Source organism: Rhea americana, unplaced genomic scaffold, assembly GCF_003343005.1.
Source record: "Rhea americana isolate MKP2758 unplaced genomic scaffold, rheAme1 scaffold_143, whole genome shotgun sequence".
NCBI classification, from domain to species: Eukaryota; Metazoa; Chordata; class Aves; order Rheiformes; family Rheidae; genus Rhea; species Rhea americana.
The window spans coordinates 2,152,595-2,170,314 of NW_028185517.1; the positions used below are offsets into that span (position 1 = coordinate 2,152,595).

A 17,720-nucleotide genomic window follows, 5' to 3' on the forward strand; every position below is an offset into this window, starting at 1 on the left:
GCGGCGCGCCGGGAGCCCTCGCCGGCGGGCGGGCCGCTGGGGAGGAGCAGCACCGCAATAGCCGAGAAGCTGGAGCACCCACAACGCGAGAGCTTCCAGCGAAAGCTACGCCCCGAAACWGTAACGCTTAATGACGGATATAAACACTTAAACATCTCTAATAAACACTTACTGCCCACATAGAAATCAAATTGACCAAAGCTTACTGACAATTGCTTGCTCGCGGACAAAAGTTACTTAAATTACTTTAGGATTGTTTTATAGAGACTCACCACTGAGTCAGAAAAGCTGAAACTCATTACTGATTTCTTCCATTTCCACCTTCCCACAGAGGAAACGGCAACAGCAATTTTGGGGAGATGGTGGTTGTTTTTAAGGTTTTTTAATGTACTTGGTTTCCTTTGTGTTCATATCAGAAATTATCTCATAGTGCACTTTCACTTGGAAATGATGCTTGGAAGTTTGCAGCAGTTCTTTCCTCACAGAATGGTTTTGGGATGATCTCCTAAAAGCACATCTGCTGCACAAACAGGCTTTCCCTTTGGCAGAARGTTCCATGCATCTAGAAATTAAGTTGTCTATCCTGTTCTCTTTTAAAAATTTTATTTTGGAAGTCAAAAGTGGTTTGGTGTTATATGAGAAATACATTATTCTGGCATAGTGTTACTAGAGAACACAGAGAGAGGATTTTTACATGTTTGTAAAAGCCAATGTTGCTGAGCAAAATCTTGATGTGTTCTATATTTAGTGCCATTTCCTAAGAACTGACACTTCATGCTGATTTGATTTAGATAGTATTGCTGTAGCTTATCTGGAAGGTGAGAAAGGCCTGTCTAATTCAGGCTAAATTACTCTCTACAGGATACAATAGTGTCTTTAGTAAAGTATAAATGGTAGAAAGTTTGCTCAGATACAGCAACTTCTGTCCTGTCATAAATTATTGGCATACAAACTTTGCACTCCATTTTCCAGGTTCCAAAGAATGAATCTAGTGCCCTGACAGTTCTTCACAAATAGATTTAAAAAAATAAAAGAAAATAAGGTACTGCTGTGATAGAGTATCTAATAGCAGTTAAGTTTCTTAAAATCAAGTAACTAATGATTACCACAAGGGAGTTTCTGGAAGCTTTTTATTGTATATACAATTATAGTAACAGGAAACTTTTGGACCAAATTCAACAACTAGCACTAGGACAGAGGATGTCAATGTGATTAGGAGACTGAGGGTATGTGCAAATTGTTAAATTGTATTTATAAGTGCTTCTTAATCTGTATGCAGATGCAAAGAGTTAGAATGTGAGCTTATGATGCAGTTTAAAAGCTGCCTGTTTATAACAGAATGAAAAATGAGCTGCCATAATGAAAAAGGATGTTTGACTCTATTTCCAGAAAAGGCCTTATATATTTTCACCTTAAAATTTTCCATTATTTTTGCCCTTGCTTTTATTTTTAAATCAAAAAAATCAACCCTTTCCAAATTTGTGGTATGACTCACTTTCTTTAGAAACTGGGGCTTTATGCATTAGAAAGGGAAGTCCAACTCTTTCCCCCTGCTGTTCCCATAGTAACTCTTCTAGCTGATGCCACAGAGGAGACTGCATTCCAAGCAATATCAACCCTTCAAATCCTGAAATACTGATTACTTTGTGGTAACAAATAATATTTTAAAAGTTTGTGAAACTGCTGAATGCAAAATACTAACACTCGCAAAATGTATCTCCTGAGAAGCCTCACAGGAATGCCTTCTATTCAAGAGCTATTTGATGTTAGTACATATTAGCCATTACAGGATTTAGCTGTGACAGTATCTTACCACTGTGGCTGCTGCAAGCATCGCTCAGTTTCTTTGTTAAGGAGACACAACGTTAAGGTGACCTTGTGGGATTTTTCCAAGCAGTGATGTTGCTGTAGAAACAATGGCAAACTATTCAGTCCTCTGCACAGAAGCCTCAGACATCTCACAGACAGCAACAACAGAAGAATGGTTCATAATATATTCCAGTTTTCATTTATTTGTTCGGGGCTAGACCAGGAGAAGCCATTTTGGTGAGCCAGAATTTCCCATGAAGGARAAGAATACTGAGAAGCAAAAATACATGTAGTATAGCAGAAATGAAAAAGATGAGTAGTAAAATTTCCGTATTTTCACCAACTTTTAAAAATACCTCCAGAAACTTAAATTGAAAATAGGAATAATGATGTTATCTTAAAAACAAAAATCTAGCTTTTAATTGCAGCTTTTAAAACTTTTTAAAAATAATAATTCACTTTTCTTTTACCATCGGGTCTACTAGTATACCACTTTCCACAATGCAGTGTAGTTTGGTCATTTTCACATTTAGTCAATAGCACTGTCTTCCTATATACCACAGCAATTGTCATGAATTATCCTCATTCCTGCAACATAATCCCACCATTATCACACCCCCCTTGCATTGTACTTTCTATTCAGGGATAACCAGACAGAACTGGAGATAGTGGTTTTAATGTCTTAAAAATTGGACAATGCAGTATCACATAAACAATCACAGGCCAAATGTTGATGAAAGGAAGACAAAGGGTCAGTTACATCTTAAAGTCATCTGCTTGTTTGGAGAAGGAATAAGTAAGAAAATTGTTTCTTTTTTTTTCTTTTTATCTCCTCTCTTCTTCGTAACTAGTTGCTGGTAACTATAGCACCAACATTCTGTATTTGGCTCTGTAGCTGTGAGGAATGGCTATGGAAGATCCCGACAAGAAGACTGAAGTAGTACTGCTGGCCTGTGGGTCCTTCAATCCCATCACCAACATGCATCTAAGACTATTTGAACTGGCTAAAGACTACTTTCATGAAACAGGTAGGATGGTGAATTGTAAAGCATTCAAAACAGGGCCATGATTTGTAGACATTTAAATTTTAAGGTAAATATTTTTGTATGTGTTTGTTTGACAGAGACAGATACTTTTGAAATGCTAATGAGATACTGAAGCTAGTTTGAGTGTATCTATCATACTGAGTCATGTAGGCCAAATACGTGAGTGAAGAATCTTACATATTTGTTGCTGATTACTTACTTTGATGAGATAAAGCATGTTTTTAATAACTTTTCTTTCTGAAATTAGAAAGCCATTATCAGGTCTTAGAAATATGTCTTTCTAATATATCTGACTAAATCTTTAATTGTACTGCCTTCTACAATGGCAGGAGTATGCTGTACTTTTCCACTTGATTGGTTGTCAGAGCTAGCACTGGTTTTCTTAAACACTACACTAAATAATGGGTACATAATAGTTTACATACAATACTGTAGAAGTAACATCTGCTCAACTACTTCTCATGTTCTTGTGTAATRTGTTTTTTCCACAGGAAAATACAAAGTAATCAAGGGAATCATTTCACCAGTAGGTGACGCATATAAGAAGAAAGGTCTGATCAGTGCCAATCACCGAGTAACTATGGCAAAACTAGCTACAAAAAGCTCAGATTGGGTGGAAGTTGATGACTGGGAAAGCTGCCAGAGTGAGTGGTTGGAAACACTCAAAGTTTTAAGGTATTCTTCGCTCAAATCCTTAAATGTCTGAGGAACCTATAGAAGGATGAGGAATGATGTAGTTCTAAAAAACAGAATRTCAGGCTAATTCCAAATCATATGAGTAGACTCAGTGAAGTCGGATGTATTTGCATGAGCATTATGAATGAAGGACTGCAACATTAGTCCTAAACCCACAAAAATTAATACGTGAACTGCATACAATTTTTAAGATTATACATGTTTTCTTAGGCTTTATCTATCTTTTATGCTGAAAAAATAAGGTATTCATGAGAAGGGAAAAGTGACTAGAGAAGGATGGGCATATGCTACACAGCCTTCCCTCTTTTGATTTCAATTGTGCTGTGCTGCCCATGYTTATTTTTGAAAGGTGGTATGAGAATACTTCTCAATTAAAACATTTTACTTTTTTTTTAATTTTCATCCCACAGGCTTCTATAATTTCAATATTGCTACACTTACCTATTTTTAAGGATGTTTCAGTCAGTCCTTCACTGTGGTTCTTTTAGAATGAGCTTTTATTTAAAAGAAAAAACAGACTTTGTAGTTGATGCTTGAAGTCCTTGAACTTTGACCATCTTATGACCCAGAGCTCACAAGTCACTGAGCAGATCAGTTCTTAGATGGGTAGTCTGTGAATGTACTGCAGGAGAAAGTGGTAAAAGATTATTTAGTAGGCAGTGCTCTTCTGTATTACCCTTGCATCTTTAAAATACCTAAAGTACATCTGTTTTTCAGGTATCATCATCAAAAGCTTTCATCTCCAGATCCCACAAACAGTCTGCAGAATGCTATACCTTTAACAAAGCCAGGACGGAAAAGGAAGCATGAACCGAATAGGCATGACCCCATTAAAAAGAAAAATCAGAGTCCAGATATAAAAAGTTAAGTCTGTTGTCCAACTAAATACTTAAAAATACTTGTTATTTCCAGAGGATTGTGCTGTATTATAAGTAAGTCTTTTTTTGATGCTACTTCTTGGTTCTGACATCACTTAAAAAAATTATTGCCCCAGATCCCATAGCATGAAAGAGTAGTCTTTATAACAACAGGACTATAAGGGTAAAATGTATGGGACATGAAAAATACTCAAGATAACAAAAATTAAAACTGAGAGAAATCTGAGGTATCCAGTTTACCTAAGGAACTTTGTTATACTGCAGTTATAGCTTGCAAATTTTGGATCATAAACTGTTTTACATCACTGAAGAAAGAAAGGACAGGASCAAATGCAGAAATTCAGAATCTATCTGGATACAGGATCATTTTAATTTTTAATTTAAAACTTCATAAAATAGAAGTAGCTTGGCTTTATTATGTAGCTTTTTTTTTTGCTTAGTGTGTTTAGATCTTAATTTAATATGTACAATTTTATTAATTCATATATAACTTGAGTGGTGTTGCATAATTAACTACTATCTTAATCTTTTATATTTGCAAATCTTGACTTCTCCTGTAAGCTTCTTGAAACTTTCAAAATTTTACTAAGTTTAATTATTTAATTTACTAAGTTTAGTTGATAGTGTTTTAAAATAAATGTGTTCAAAGAAAAGACTAACAGCATCAGTCATGCTTTTCCCTTACTATATTGATAGATGTTTCACTACATTCGTATCACCCTGTAACATTACTGGAAGCTGTAGATCTTTAACACACTCAAGCTTGTTTCCGTTACTTAGGGTGGTTTTTTTTAATCTACATGCTTCTCTAGATTCCATATAAAACAGAGGGAATAAAGTCCCTTGAAGTCAGATCAGACAGTCAGCAAGGAGTGTCTTTTCTTTCTCTTATATAACCCCTACTACCTTGTAAAAGCTAGCTCCTCTTTTGGAACTTTATGGAATGTCTGATAAAGCTTTAATAGCATTACAGTGTCCTTTCATACATGACTATTCTGGAACTCTCTCTAGATTTTCTTTGATCCTTGAGTGACTGATTTACCACAATGCTAAATGAGCACATTAGAGTTTATTTTCTAGTCCTTTTGAATGAAAGGGCTCCCGTAACTTCTTTTCAGAGGAATTCTATGTTAAAGCTAATAATTATGATTTATATATATAGAATCTGTTTTATTTCATCCCATTGTCTCACCTTAAACAAAGATACAGAGAGGCAGCTTAAAAATTAAATGTTCCCACTAAGTGAGCTGAAGTCTAGTGACCTAAACCAAGCTCCATTTCTCACTTTTCTTTTTAAGGTGTCCCACAGGTTAAACTGCTTTGTGGAAGTGACATGCTGGAATCTTTTGGGATCCCCAATCTGTGGAAGTTGGAGGACATCACTGAAATTGTGGCAAATCATGGTCTCGTATGCATCAGTAGGGCTGGAAACAGTGTTCAGAAGTTCATTTATGAATCTGATATTTTGTGGAGACATAAGAATAATATTCACCTAGTGGAAGAATGGATCACAAATGACATTTCCTCCACCAAGATTAGGAGAGCACTGCGGAGAGGCCAGAGTATTCGTTACCTAGTGCCTGATGCAGTTCAAGCGTATATAGAAAAACATAATCTGTATAGTCCAGAGAGTGAAGACAGGAATGCTGGGGTTGTCTTGGCTCCCTTACAGAAACATGCAAGTGATTCCAACAACTAACAGGCATTATACAACTTTTACTCCTTCTGCTGTGTAAAAGCTACAGTTCAGTACAGGAAAATGTTTGATATTTTCTAGTAAATAACAGGCTAATTCTGTGGCTTTAGTACATGTGTAGTTGCTGCTGAGGTTGGGTGTGCTCAAGAATTGGACCTACACCATCTTGGTTTTTTAATACAATAACAAGTGTTTTATTTTTGACTTTTGTATCTAAACGTTGTCATGGTTCAGTTAACTAAGTGCAAGAATTGACCCTAGCATTCAAGAATTACAAATTAACAAAGAGCAAATGAAAATATTCTGATTAGTTTGACCGCTCAAACTTTTTTTATAAAATACTAAAATGTTTTTAATACTTTACAATGTCATATGTAATAGACAAAGCCTTCTCAAAACACTTCAAAATGTACCACTTACTGATAGTAAATCAGTATAACTCAGTTTTTAAAAGTTGCCAACATATGATGGAACTCAAAGAAATGATTTAGCCCTATCCTGAAAGGTGATAAATTACTCCTGGCGGAACTAGTACTAGATAAGTTGTGCTTTCAGTTGCCTCCCTTTCAAATATACAGCTTGTTTGTCAGCCGTAACGCAGTTTTCTCCCAGAAATGCTGTACTTCAAGCTCAGCACTGTTTTTCATGGAAGGACAGACCTACTTCAAAAACTGGTTTATAGCCATCGATTTAATGGGTAAAGAATAGTTTCTTTGCCCTGATTCTCAGAAAGAAAGGTTAAGAAGAGTATTTTTGCACAAATTCCCAGACAGTTGTCCTTTTACTTAAAATAATGAAAAGATTTTGCTTTTGAGCCAAGTGTATGCAGCCAGAATTGCTTTCTGGAACTGGATCTGAGAAGAAGTGGTAAGAAACTAGGACTAAATGTAAATGGAATGTTTTTCTTTGCTAGAAATCTGGGTTTGAGTCTAACAATATATTGTCTGTATTATGTGAGTATAAACCAGATAGGCACTTTGCATGTCACAGTAATAGAATTCTACCTCCCTTTCTTTTCTGTCACCCCATTTTTTTGTGCGAATTATGTGCCTGATAAAAAATGGCAAAGTTTCCGAGATGCAACCTACCTGATAGGTCAACAGCTTTTTCATACCATCTCTACAAAATTCTCTGTTCACATTGTGCACATCAACAATACCAGCAGAATAAGAGATTCTCAGTGCAAGGAGTCTGGAAGCTAGTGGGCAAGTCTGGAACCAAGGACTTGCTGCAGGTAATAATCAGAACAACCTGTCATCCTTTTTTCTCAGGCAGGGGGTCCCCAAAGAACAGGGGCTCTCTGGGAGCTTACAGTGAGTCTGGAAGCCAGCAGTCAAATGCAGAACATCATGGGTGGCCCTAGAGCCTGCAGGGCTAGTCTAGAACCCAGCAGGGGAGTCAATGCTCTAGCACACAAACCTATAACCCAGCAATGGACCAGGCACCAGGCGTAGAAGCTTCAAGCCTCAACACAAAATTCTGCAATTACAGTTTATTAGACATTTGTGTTCTGTTAGCTCCAGCCTGTCCAGGTAGCTGTCTACAGGGAATCTACAAGGAAATCTTCAATGGCAGAAAATATGAAGTCACAGCTTAGATGTTTATCTGTAACTGCACTGTGATCCACTGTGATTGAAAGTAGCATGAAGGATTCTTAGATTTTTTTTTCCTGGTGATTCCTGAATCAAACACACTGTCTGCTGTTTTTTTTCCTCTAAAGCTTAGGCAAACTCACACTGTCCTTTGATAATGAGGCTACATTCATGCATCATCAATAGAAATAACGGTAATGAAGGCCAAATTATGCCTCCTATCATGCCTTAGCAAACAAACTGCCATAAATGATTGAAGGTAAACTATATTATTGGTGGTATATAGGAAAGGACAAGAGCTACTTTTTTGCCTGCTGCTGTCTCTAAGGCTGACAAGAATAGAGAGCAAGAAAGATCTATTCTCGTCACTCAAGTCAGCCAGTATGCTTCTGAATAAACATAGCAGATCTTCCCAATGAGAGCGCACCCTATTTATGTGGTCACTTTTCAGAATAAAACTGCACTTTAAATTTATTCTTATAAATGAAGATGATGGTGTGTGTTGCTGCACTTTGAGTTACTCCAGAGAAACAATGCTTACTCAACAGGATGTTTAATAGAGATTTATTCTCAAGACAGTTGTATTTCACTGGGTTCTAATGTAGTTATGTGTGATAGGTCTTAAAATAAATTGCATGTAATACGCTAGTTTAACAGTTATCCCATTATTAACCAAATCTGATGTCTGATGGCTGCATGATTTTTAAGTGGTAGAATGGTATCAGTGGCTTTTTGCCTATAAAAAACATACTGCTGTTCAGAAATTTCAACTGAGTGATGAATATGGATCTTTTATTTTACCAGTGGGATCTAAAAGTCTGCTTGTTACAACACCAGAAATAAACACATACTGGCAATCTACTGTTCCAGTTAGTTTTAAATATCAGCATCAAAATCAGCCCTGTGGCATATTTTAAAATGTTAAGATAAATAAAACTCTCAAGAGTAGAATAGATCTAAAAGAGAAACCATATGTAAGGTTTTCAAATAACGGAGTTCACTGAAATTATTAAGGGGAGCTACGCTTATAATGCATTCACAGATGTTCTACACACAAAAATGAGGCAAATATGTTTTAGGTCACTGTATTTGGTTCTGCTCTATTGAGGGCCCTTACACTACACGTCTTACTCAAACTCAAAATATTTTAGAGATACGGAACAGCGGTAGCACCCGCTTCATCTACTTCTGTAATGAGGCCACATCTTCAGCAGAACATGTTAGATGTTTGATGCTGCACAGAAATTAAGATGGAAAAATTTTCTTTCTACAAAAAGAAAAGTCTAAAGGAGAATGAAATGAACCATCCTAGGATGTGGCCAGAGCACTTGGCAGTTCTTATTGAAAATTGTATAGACAGCTTTTTGATTTACTCTTGAAACAGTAACTCAAGTACCTGTATAGGTCTTAGTTTGAGATTTAGTGCAAATACACAGAAAGAATCGCTAAATCCTGGACAATCTGCATACCTTTCTATACAATCTTAATTTTCAATTGAAAGTTATAGTCAGGCTTTTACACAGGACTTATCCAAGTACTGACATCTCTTTACTTGGAAAAGTCAGAAGTATTGCAACAGTGATCTTTTACTTTGTATCATAACCCTGTAATAATAAATTATGGGTGAAATGTTACTATTTGAGTCCAAGAGAAATAATAATTTGCATTTCTTTGTGCTATTCCTATTTTAGTATAAGTTGGAGAACAATATCCATTGCAAACAGGAAATGTGCTTTGATGGTCTAATTTCCTACTCACATGGTTCTGTGAGTCATATAGGCCAAACTGTCAGCTCCAAAAATGCAGTCAAAGTTCAGAGAAAATTAATTTTCTCAGCAAAATAATATCGCTTAATTCAGCCTAGGCTGAGCTTACTAACAAGTTATTAAATAGACAAACATAGTAGCTAGAAATGAGTTTCCTCATTCAAGAGTTAGAATACCAACTTCCCTTTTTACTGTAGTAGGGGCATAGCTGAAATTAAGACTGCACTTGGCTATCAGTTTTGGCTGTTTCTTTTACTGTAGCCTTTACTGTGGTGCTCATTACTATCACATCTGACCACCTGGAAACTGGGATTAAGTTAATGCTCAAAACATAAGTATGACTGAGAAGTACTATTTTCTGCATTTTACAGATGAGGAAACTGAAGTACAAAGTTATCTAGCTCTCTTGTACTTAACAGCTTGAGAGTGCCTAGCTTTTCAGGATTAGTAGATTAGTACTTCTCACTTGCTACAACAAAGCATACATTTTGCAAAACATAACCACAGATGGAAGGCTTGCAAGAGGTTGGACAATTACATATATTCTAAAGAAAATGAAATCTCACTTCCAAATTCCTCATATATTCTTTCTCTTCCTCRTATATTCCTTTCCTCACACATCCAYGTACAATTTAACAGTCAACACTTGTCTGTTAAAATATATCATGCATTTACAGTGGAGAGTTCACYTTTTCACCAATTGTGTGGATTCCAGATTATAAAGCCCCAGACCTAATACACATACAGGGAACCTCAGTAATGGCAAAATCTGTCTGTGATTCCCCTTAAAATATACAAGCACTTATTTGTTTCCCACTCCAACTCCCGGCTTAATAACGTTTGCTCCACACAAAGATTTCAGAAACTGTGAACTTTTCTCTCCAACTTGGCTGAAGCTGATCTACAAATATCCTCTCAACTATTGGCTCAGCAACAGCACCCCCTCTCCATTAGAGAGCCCTTCAGATATAATCCCACCCACAGTCTTCCTCATATAAGGCCTGGTCTAAAAACTGTCCTTTCATTCTTGAATTTTGGTCAGAAATTGCCTGTGTCTTCTTTTCAGGCTCTGGCAATGCCTGTGGATTTCAGTGGAACCTGGAACCTTACTAGCAGTGACAACTTCGAAGGTTACATGCTGGCCTTAGGTAGGTGAAAATATCTGATTCTACTCTTCCTCTCTGCCCCCTTAAGGGTTCTCCTAAATTTTAGAGGGATCTAAGTTCTTTGAAACCTTAATATTGCTGAAGTTATGGGGGTTTTATTTGTTTGGCTGTTTTTTTTTCTTCTCTCTCTCTCTCTCTAAACAGTAATAGAAGGATGCAATCATTATCCTACTGGAAGGATCTTTGTTTACTGGTAAACATTTAACATAACTATACTGTACCCTGGGATCCAAGTGTCCTTGTAGCTTTCAGGAATTTCTGTAGGCAGTGCTTGTTAAGGTAGAACTTACAGATAGGTTCCATTAGAGACAGGGAAGTGTTCTCCCTGTCCACTCAATTTCTCTTACTTTTGGGCATTGTTACAGAAGCCTGAATCTAGGGTTGAGTAAACAATAAGTAACCAAAAAAAGTTTTAGGTATCTGTCACTTCTAGGCACTTGTTAGTGTCACTTATCTTTAAACGGATCATAAAAGGCATTTCTCGTTGACCTCTGCGGGGCTGCTCAGTAGCTTCTCTAAATGTACATTTTGTAGTATGCTTGAAGCTAACGTCTTACCTCACTCAAATCTTTCAGAGAGATACTAATGATACTGTAATGGGGAAACCTAGGAAAGTTCTTGGTACTTCATAGCTTCCTTATGCAAAGTTAATTATAAGACTGTGATACCAGGTAACCCTATATACTGCATTCCTCTGTCTCTTCACTGCAATCCCTTTCTGCCTTTTCAACTTGTGCAAGCTAATGACTAGCAGTGTCTCTTGTTAGTCATTGTATGCACTAGAATGCAACTCTTTTTGTCATATCCATGCAGGATGACCCACTTAAATTGTTTAGCCAATACTCTTAACATGTTGAAAGAACTCTCCCTCTCCCTTTCTAATGCTGCTGTGTTATCTGTCAGAGCAATAATGGCTGTTCTTGCATCCTCTTTTAGGATTAATGAATGCTCTAAACATCTCAAACAGCTTAAGGGATATGTAATAATTTGAAATGCTGAACTACAATGAGGATGAACTGTCCAAATTCTCAGAACTTTTTACGCTTAAATTATATGCTGATTCTGAAATAAGAACTCAAGTGAAAGGTGATTCCCTGCCAATTTATTATTGTGACTCGTGACAAACCTGAAAATAAAACCTCAGCACAGGAGTATTCTTTTTTTCCTCATATAAAGTTTCCTAGTTGTAGGTAAGGTGGAGTAATATATGCCCTTGTGTATTCATTTCCACAAAGGAAATGGAGATTCAGTCTGTTCCTTGATAATAAACATTGTCCAGCTGATGTAAGTGTGTGTGTTTTTAAGAAACAATCACCAAACTTGTGAAAATGCAATTTGTTTTCAGCAGGTAATTGAGGGGAAATTGTTCCTTAAAAGTCAAGGTAAAAAAGCCTTCTGATGGCTTACAACCCATCTTCACTTGCTTACTCCTACTCGCTTGCCAGTATATTTAATATAATAAGATCGATATTGTGGAGTTRGAATGAGAAACTAATCTGCCAGGGTATGGCATGAGGAGGTTAGCTACCTGATTAGGTACTAATCTAACTGGCTAAGTAACCAGAGGGTTATGGATGAAAAGGCAGCGGCTATGCGTAGCCTAACCACCCTTCTTTAAGTTCAATAATTGAACCTCTGAAGTACAGGTTTAGAAGTAGTTTATACTTATAAATACTCACTAAGTCTCAGCATAGTTGTATGGCTGTTGCCAGTACTGAGTTCAACCCTCTATGCTGAAATAAAACCACCATTAAATTCATAATTGTATAAAGACATGACTGTCAGATTCTGACACTCCTGCAATGCATTCAGTGACAAAGTAGTCCTGTTTCAACTTAGACCACATGCTGAACCATATGGTCCAACATGTGGTAGCTGAACACATTCTGTTAAAAAGACCACATAAATACAGAACCTTTTTTATGCTATTCATATAAGGGACATTTCATCTAGATGACCATAAACAGTTAAATTACATACAGTCCCTCATTYTACCCATTTTGTGTGCTTCCTAAAAAGGTAACTCTGGGTATCTTATTGGGACACTATGTAACTGTTGCCTGCCAAATAGTTGCCCTATTCTAAAGAAACAAAGGTTCACTAGAGAAACGCCTTAGGAGCGCTGATTTAAGCTCAATATTACCAACAACATCAGGATGCTATGAAAGACTATTACAGGCAATCACGCAGTATTTTGAAAAATACAATGTTTTCTAGTTGCAYTTTAATGGTGCCAGTAGCAAGTGGCAGTCCTGAAAATAAAACTAGTAGTTTCAAAACTGCCTTTCAACTGAAAGTATTTAAGGTACAGGGTACAAAGATTCCTTGTTACTTCACATGATGTATTTCATCTGACAAGGGCAGGAATAGACATCCACTGCTCTTTGTAGCTAACAATTAGGAGGTCAGTCTGAGATCATGCTTCAAGGCAGGGGGAGTTTTTTTTTTTTTTTTTTTCCTATCCCCAGAAAAGACTTTGCTGACTTAGTTCTAGTAATCTTGCACAGGAATTGCACAATGCTTGCATAAACTGCTTTCCAAAGAGTAAAATATTCAAGAATATGTGTTGAAGTATGCAACATATACCATCTTAAAAAAAATGCATAGCTGTGAGGCCAAATGATCCTTAAGAAACACTTCTAGAAGGAACAAAGGTAAGTCTTGGGTGTCAGAATATCTGTTGACCGATGCAGCTTTTACGCTTTTTTTCTTTTCCTTCAAGGTATTGACTTTGCAACACGCAAGATAGCAAAAATGCTGAAACCACAGAAGGTGATCAAACAGGATGGTGACTCATTTTCTATCCATACTACAAGCCCATTCAGAGATTACTTGCTCCATTTCAAAATTGGAGAAGAGTTTGAAGAAGATAATAAAGGTTTGGATAATAGAAAMTGTAAGGTAAGCCTGAACATATAAAATCAAGTGGCCATTTTCAGTCCTGATACATGAGCTGAAATTGTTTCCAAACAGGTTCCTACCTCAGAGTTGCATTAGAAATCTTGAGCTACAGACAAGGAATATTGTCCTTCCCCAGCAATTGCATTTAGGTCTTTTTATCCAGGAAAAATAGACATTCTCTAACAGATACACTTCAGAATTCAGAAACAGATAAATAGATAAATACTTTTATTGTTTATATGTATATATATATATATATATTGCTTCCTCTTGAACAGAGTCTAGTTACCTGGGACAATGACAAACTTGTCTGTGTCCAGACTGGTGAAAAGAAGAACAGAGGCTGGACTCACTGGATTGAAGGAGATGACCTTCACCTGGTATTGACTTTGATTCAGACTTGCACTAATTCTGTCTTTATTTGAAAYAAATAAAAATTATGTGATTATGATCTGCACAAGTTTTCTTCTAACTCTGTGTATGTAATGGACAGTACACAGTGAGCACATTCTACTTTGGTTTAGTTTAGCTGCAAAAACTTTAATAACTTACTCTTCTGTCTTGGTCTTAAATTAACCRGTTCAAAACATCAAGCATAATTTATCATCATGGCAGCCAATCAACTGCCAGTAGTCATGGTAAATGATCTATGTTTAGATACACATCTTTAGAAATGTATAAAACCTTTGATTACAAGATAAATATCTGTGCTTTCCTCTTTTTTTGGTAGGAGCTTCGTTGTGAGAATCAAGTATGTAAACAAATCTACAAGAGAGCTTGAATATTTTAGTAACGGTTCCTACATGGAAAGACCACTGTACACAAGAGACCACGGATCATCACTTCCAGCTAGGGATACATACACAAAAATTCTGATTCCTTGTACCTGTTAACCCAAATTGTCTAATGTTTCTGGCTTGGGAAATGTTGTCTGCTGTTGCAAGTGTTAAAAATCTGATTTTTGCTAATAAACACTCAGAAATAAAACAATCTTAAGGGCCTGCTTTCTGAACATGTAAGAAAAGATAAAAGTGACACAGCTTGGGCCTCTCTAAATCAAAATAAGAAAAACCTTTTATTCTGAAGAGATAAGCCAACATCGAACAAAATCAGAGGGGAGAGCTTAAAAAAAAGTCTATGTAACTATACTCTGGGGATGGAAGAGAAATTAAGATATTTAGTGTTTGCTATGAGCTACATTCTGTCCATCTGGAAAGATTTTATATACAATAATTATGTTATTTGATTATTGAAGATTAAGTACGTCCTTAACACAGCTCTGAAGGATAGTTTTTACCTGTGTAGTACACAGTGATGGGTCCTGTACTACTACTTTTTTATTATTATTATCTTCTGTATTTGTGCACATAACACTTCAGTTCATGACAGCTAATGGGCAAATGTTAAAATATGCAATGTATTAGAGCTCAGATTGTGCTGTGATTAGAATAAACCATATAAATCTCTTATTTAAAGTGCCTCTGTAAGATGCAGACTAGTAGTTCAGGAAAAATTAATCCCCCCTTTTTTTTTTATCCTAAATGTGTTATGTAAAGTCCTATATTGCAACATAGTTGCTCTACTATCAAAATAAGTGAAATTGAGCTTGCTGGAGGTAAACGAATCTGTGATCACTTACCACAATGATAAAGATGCATCTAAGTAATCCATGATTCCTGTCTGCAAAGTAATTGAACACTGTAAGAACACATCTAGTATGAATATAATGCTTCTTTACTTAAGATGAACTATTTGCATACTATAATTCTTACCTGTTCAGTTAGCTTAAACTTTTCTCCTCTTCTCTTCTGAGCCTGTGCACTGCTGCAAAAAAAGGTATTAAGTCTCATGTATTAAGAGAAGTGTATAAAATGTGAGCAGTCAAATCAACTCATTAGTCACATATGAAATGAGTTTCTGCATATTACTGGTAACATTAACATTGCAGCAGTCTTATCTCTAGTGGAAAAGGAGAAAAGAGTTCAATTAAACCTAAGTTAAGCATAGTCATTTAACTAGAAAATATTTTTTTTTTGCACAGAAACTAAAGCTATCTGTGCCATTTTGAGAGACAATAAACAATACAACTAATCTTTTGATTATTTCTTGCTCACTCTCAGCTCAGAATTCCTAAGGCTGCCAGCAGAGGTGGACAAAATCTGTTGAAGCTTGGATGGTTTTTCATTGTTCTCCCATATAACTCCTAGAGGATTATGTAAATTTAAAGTAGTTTCCAAAACAAGAAGAGAAGAATTAGTATTCCTTATATAGTAAGGACACAAATTTGGAAGAACAAGAGTAAATCTCCTCATATATAGTCTATGAAATATGATAGTATTGGGATTCTGTAACTGTGAGTAGCACTTCCTTTTATTTGGGGAGTGGGAGGGAAAAAAAAGTCTAATGATACAATGTTACTCTACTATAAACACTTTCATGCAGCAAACCAGCTGTCACAGCCACCAACAGTAAAGCCATGCAGACTTTGCTACTCCACTAGATGGCACATCTGCAACACACCGCCTCCTTACATAAACTGTAGAGGCTCTCAATAGCAAATACCACATATGCTACAAAGACCCATAGGTTTTAAGTTGTGCACTCCAGTATGATATGCATGAGAAGCAATATTAAAAAAGTCATAATAGTGACCTTGAGAACTCTGTTTAGTATAGAGTGGAAGTGTACATCAGAAAAATGCAGCCTCAGAAAACCTGTATGATTAGAGGTAATACTTTGGCAGCAAGGCCTGCTATTAGAAAGTCCTTACTGCTAAAAATACAGAAGAGTTATCAACAGTGATATGACTTTTTTCATTGCTACCTTCCTACTTCAAATTGCTGACCTGAAATAAGGTAATACTATGCAGAGTTCACTTGAGGATGCTTTGGAGATCTCAAAGATGAGATAAACCAGATACTTCAGCAACAGAATTGCTTAGCAAATTTCATTTACAAATTAAACATCTTGCAACGCAAGGTGAAAAAAGAAAGGGATCAGTCCCACTTTCTGGAACTGAAAAAAGAAGAGACATGAACGCAGCTTTTGCCAGAAAGGTATGCTCTTGAACTCTGGAATTGAAAGACAGGAACAAAAATCCCTAGGGAAACATCTGAAAGGTTTTATTCAAAAGTGCTTTAGACCACTTCAGTTATCTCATTACAGCTTTGACAGTGAGACTTTCCCAGCAACCAGTCTCTGAGTCTTACTTATTCTCTACTCTGGGCAATTTGGTTAAGTCATGAAAAAGCATTGTTTTTGTACAAACACTTCTATATAAATACAGTAAGTTAAGGAAGAGAGGTACTGAAATGCAAGACCAAATCTTCTATTTGCCTCATATTTGGAAAAAAAAATCTGGTCAATTCTATTGCTTTACATTTATTTGCAGTGCTCATAGAAATATGTCTTAACCCTATTCCTGATTTGCTGTTTCAAGAACATCCTGTTGTCCTCCTTTTACGGGATTCTTTCAGTAGCTGAGTCAAACTGTGCTGCTATTGCATGCAGCTTTCTAATAAGGTATTATTAGTGACTGTTCACCCCTGGGGTAACATCTGCTGATGCAACTCCCTCTTTTTTCTGTCCCTCTCTAAAAGAGCAACAAATCCTTCCCTTTTTTCACCTGTATTAAACTGATCTAACAAGTAGAGTTGGAAGCGAACACTCAATTTAAGTCAACACAGACTCTGGCTGTTCTGTTCACATTCTAAAGAGAAATGAAGGAAACAGAAATATTTTCCATAGTGACAGAAAAAAAGGTAATTTGGAGTATAACAAAAGAGCTAGATGCAATAAAAGGTACGGTTTTACACAAAAAGGAAAGAAGTACTTCAGGTTCAAACCACAGCTAGGAAGGGATGAGGCAGACAGCTCAATAAGCACTTGGAGCTTAGCGCCTCAGTCTGCCCGAGATGCACTACATAGGTATTTTTCATAATTAGAAAAAAAATCTGTTGCATMTTAATAATTTGTTACTGAGAAGAGGGTTAACACCTTAGCGTAGACGAGCAGGAGAGGATCCAGCCACACGGGAGGGCTTCAGCCGCCGGGGACCCCAGGCCCACGCCGGGCTCCCCTCACCGCCTCCCGCCCCGGGCGGCCCTTCCTGCCCGCCTCGCTTTCCCCTCCTCCCCCGCTCCGGCCCCGCCCCTAACGGCCGCCCTGCCC

General features: G+C 36.8%; 2 protein-coding genes and 1 long non-coding RNA gene across 4 annotated transcripts; 2 read left to right on the forward strand and 1 right to left on the reverse strand.

Moving 5' to 3' along the window:
* Nucleotides 1–1,803: 1,803 nt before the first annotated feature.
* LOC146599244 (uncharacterized) lies at nt 1,804–17,652 on the reverse strand. The gene is made up of 5 exons (XR_014895080.1): nt 17,547–17,652; nt 15,323–15,374; nt 15,190–15,230; nt 3,993–4,173; nt 1,804–1,905 (listed from the first exon to the last, which is right to left on the reverse strand). It is a non-coding gene; the product is annotated as an uncharacterized LOC146599244 (long non-coding RNA).
* Nucleotides 2,665–7,138, forward strand: NMNAT1 (nicotinamide nucleotide adenylyltransferase 1). Its single transcript, XM_085298998.1, has 4 exons — nt 2,665–2,837; nt 3,347–3,530; nt 4,269–4,414; nt 5,728–7,138. The coding sequence occupies exons 1-4, from the start codon at nt 2,714–2,716 to the stop codon at nt 6,126–6,128; spliced, it is 855 nt and encodes a 284-aa protein (XP_085155124.1). The 5' UTR covers nt 2,665–2,713; the 3' UTR covers nt 6,129–7,138.
* On the forward strand, nt 7,177–15,232 carry RBP7 (retinol binding protein 7). 2 transcript variants are annotated; one of them, XM_085298999.1, is made up of 5 exons: nt 7,177–7,359; nt 10,550–10,631; nt 13,372–13,550; nt 13,829–13,930; nt 14,281–14,520. In XM_085298999.1, exons 1-5 carry the CDS (start codon nt 7,186–7,188, stop codon nt 14,329–14,331), a joined length of 588 nt encoding a protein of 195 aa, XP_085155125.1. In that variant the 5' UTR covers nt 7,177–7,185; the 3' UTR covers nt 14,332–14,520. The 2 variants fall into 2 exon arrangements, with proteins under 2 accessions (XP_085155125.1, XP_085155126.1); XM_085299000.1 differs by lacking the exons at nt 7,177–7,359; nt 10,550–10,631 and adding an exon at nt 11,019–11,735 and having other exon boundaries at nt 14,281–15,232.
* Nucleotides 17,653–17,720: the final 68 nt, after the last annotated feature.

What these genes read in the sequence shown, in the direction of transcription:
- NMNAT1 (XM_085298998.1), top strand. Translation starts at nt 2,714, where the DNA reads ATGGCTATGGAAGATCCCGACAAGAAGACTGAAGTAGTACTGCTGGCC. An exon ending in AGACTACTTTCATGAAACAG is followed by an intron (nt 2,838 to 3,346) that starts GTAGGATGGTGA and finishes TTTTTTCCACAG; the next exon opens with GAAAATACAAAGTAATCAAG. An exon ending in TCAGAGTCCAGATATAAAAA is followed by an intron (nt 4,415 to 5,727) that starts GTTAAGTCTGTT and finishes TTTCTTTTTAAG; the next exon opens with GTGTCCCACAGGTTAAACTG.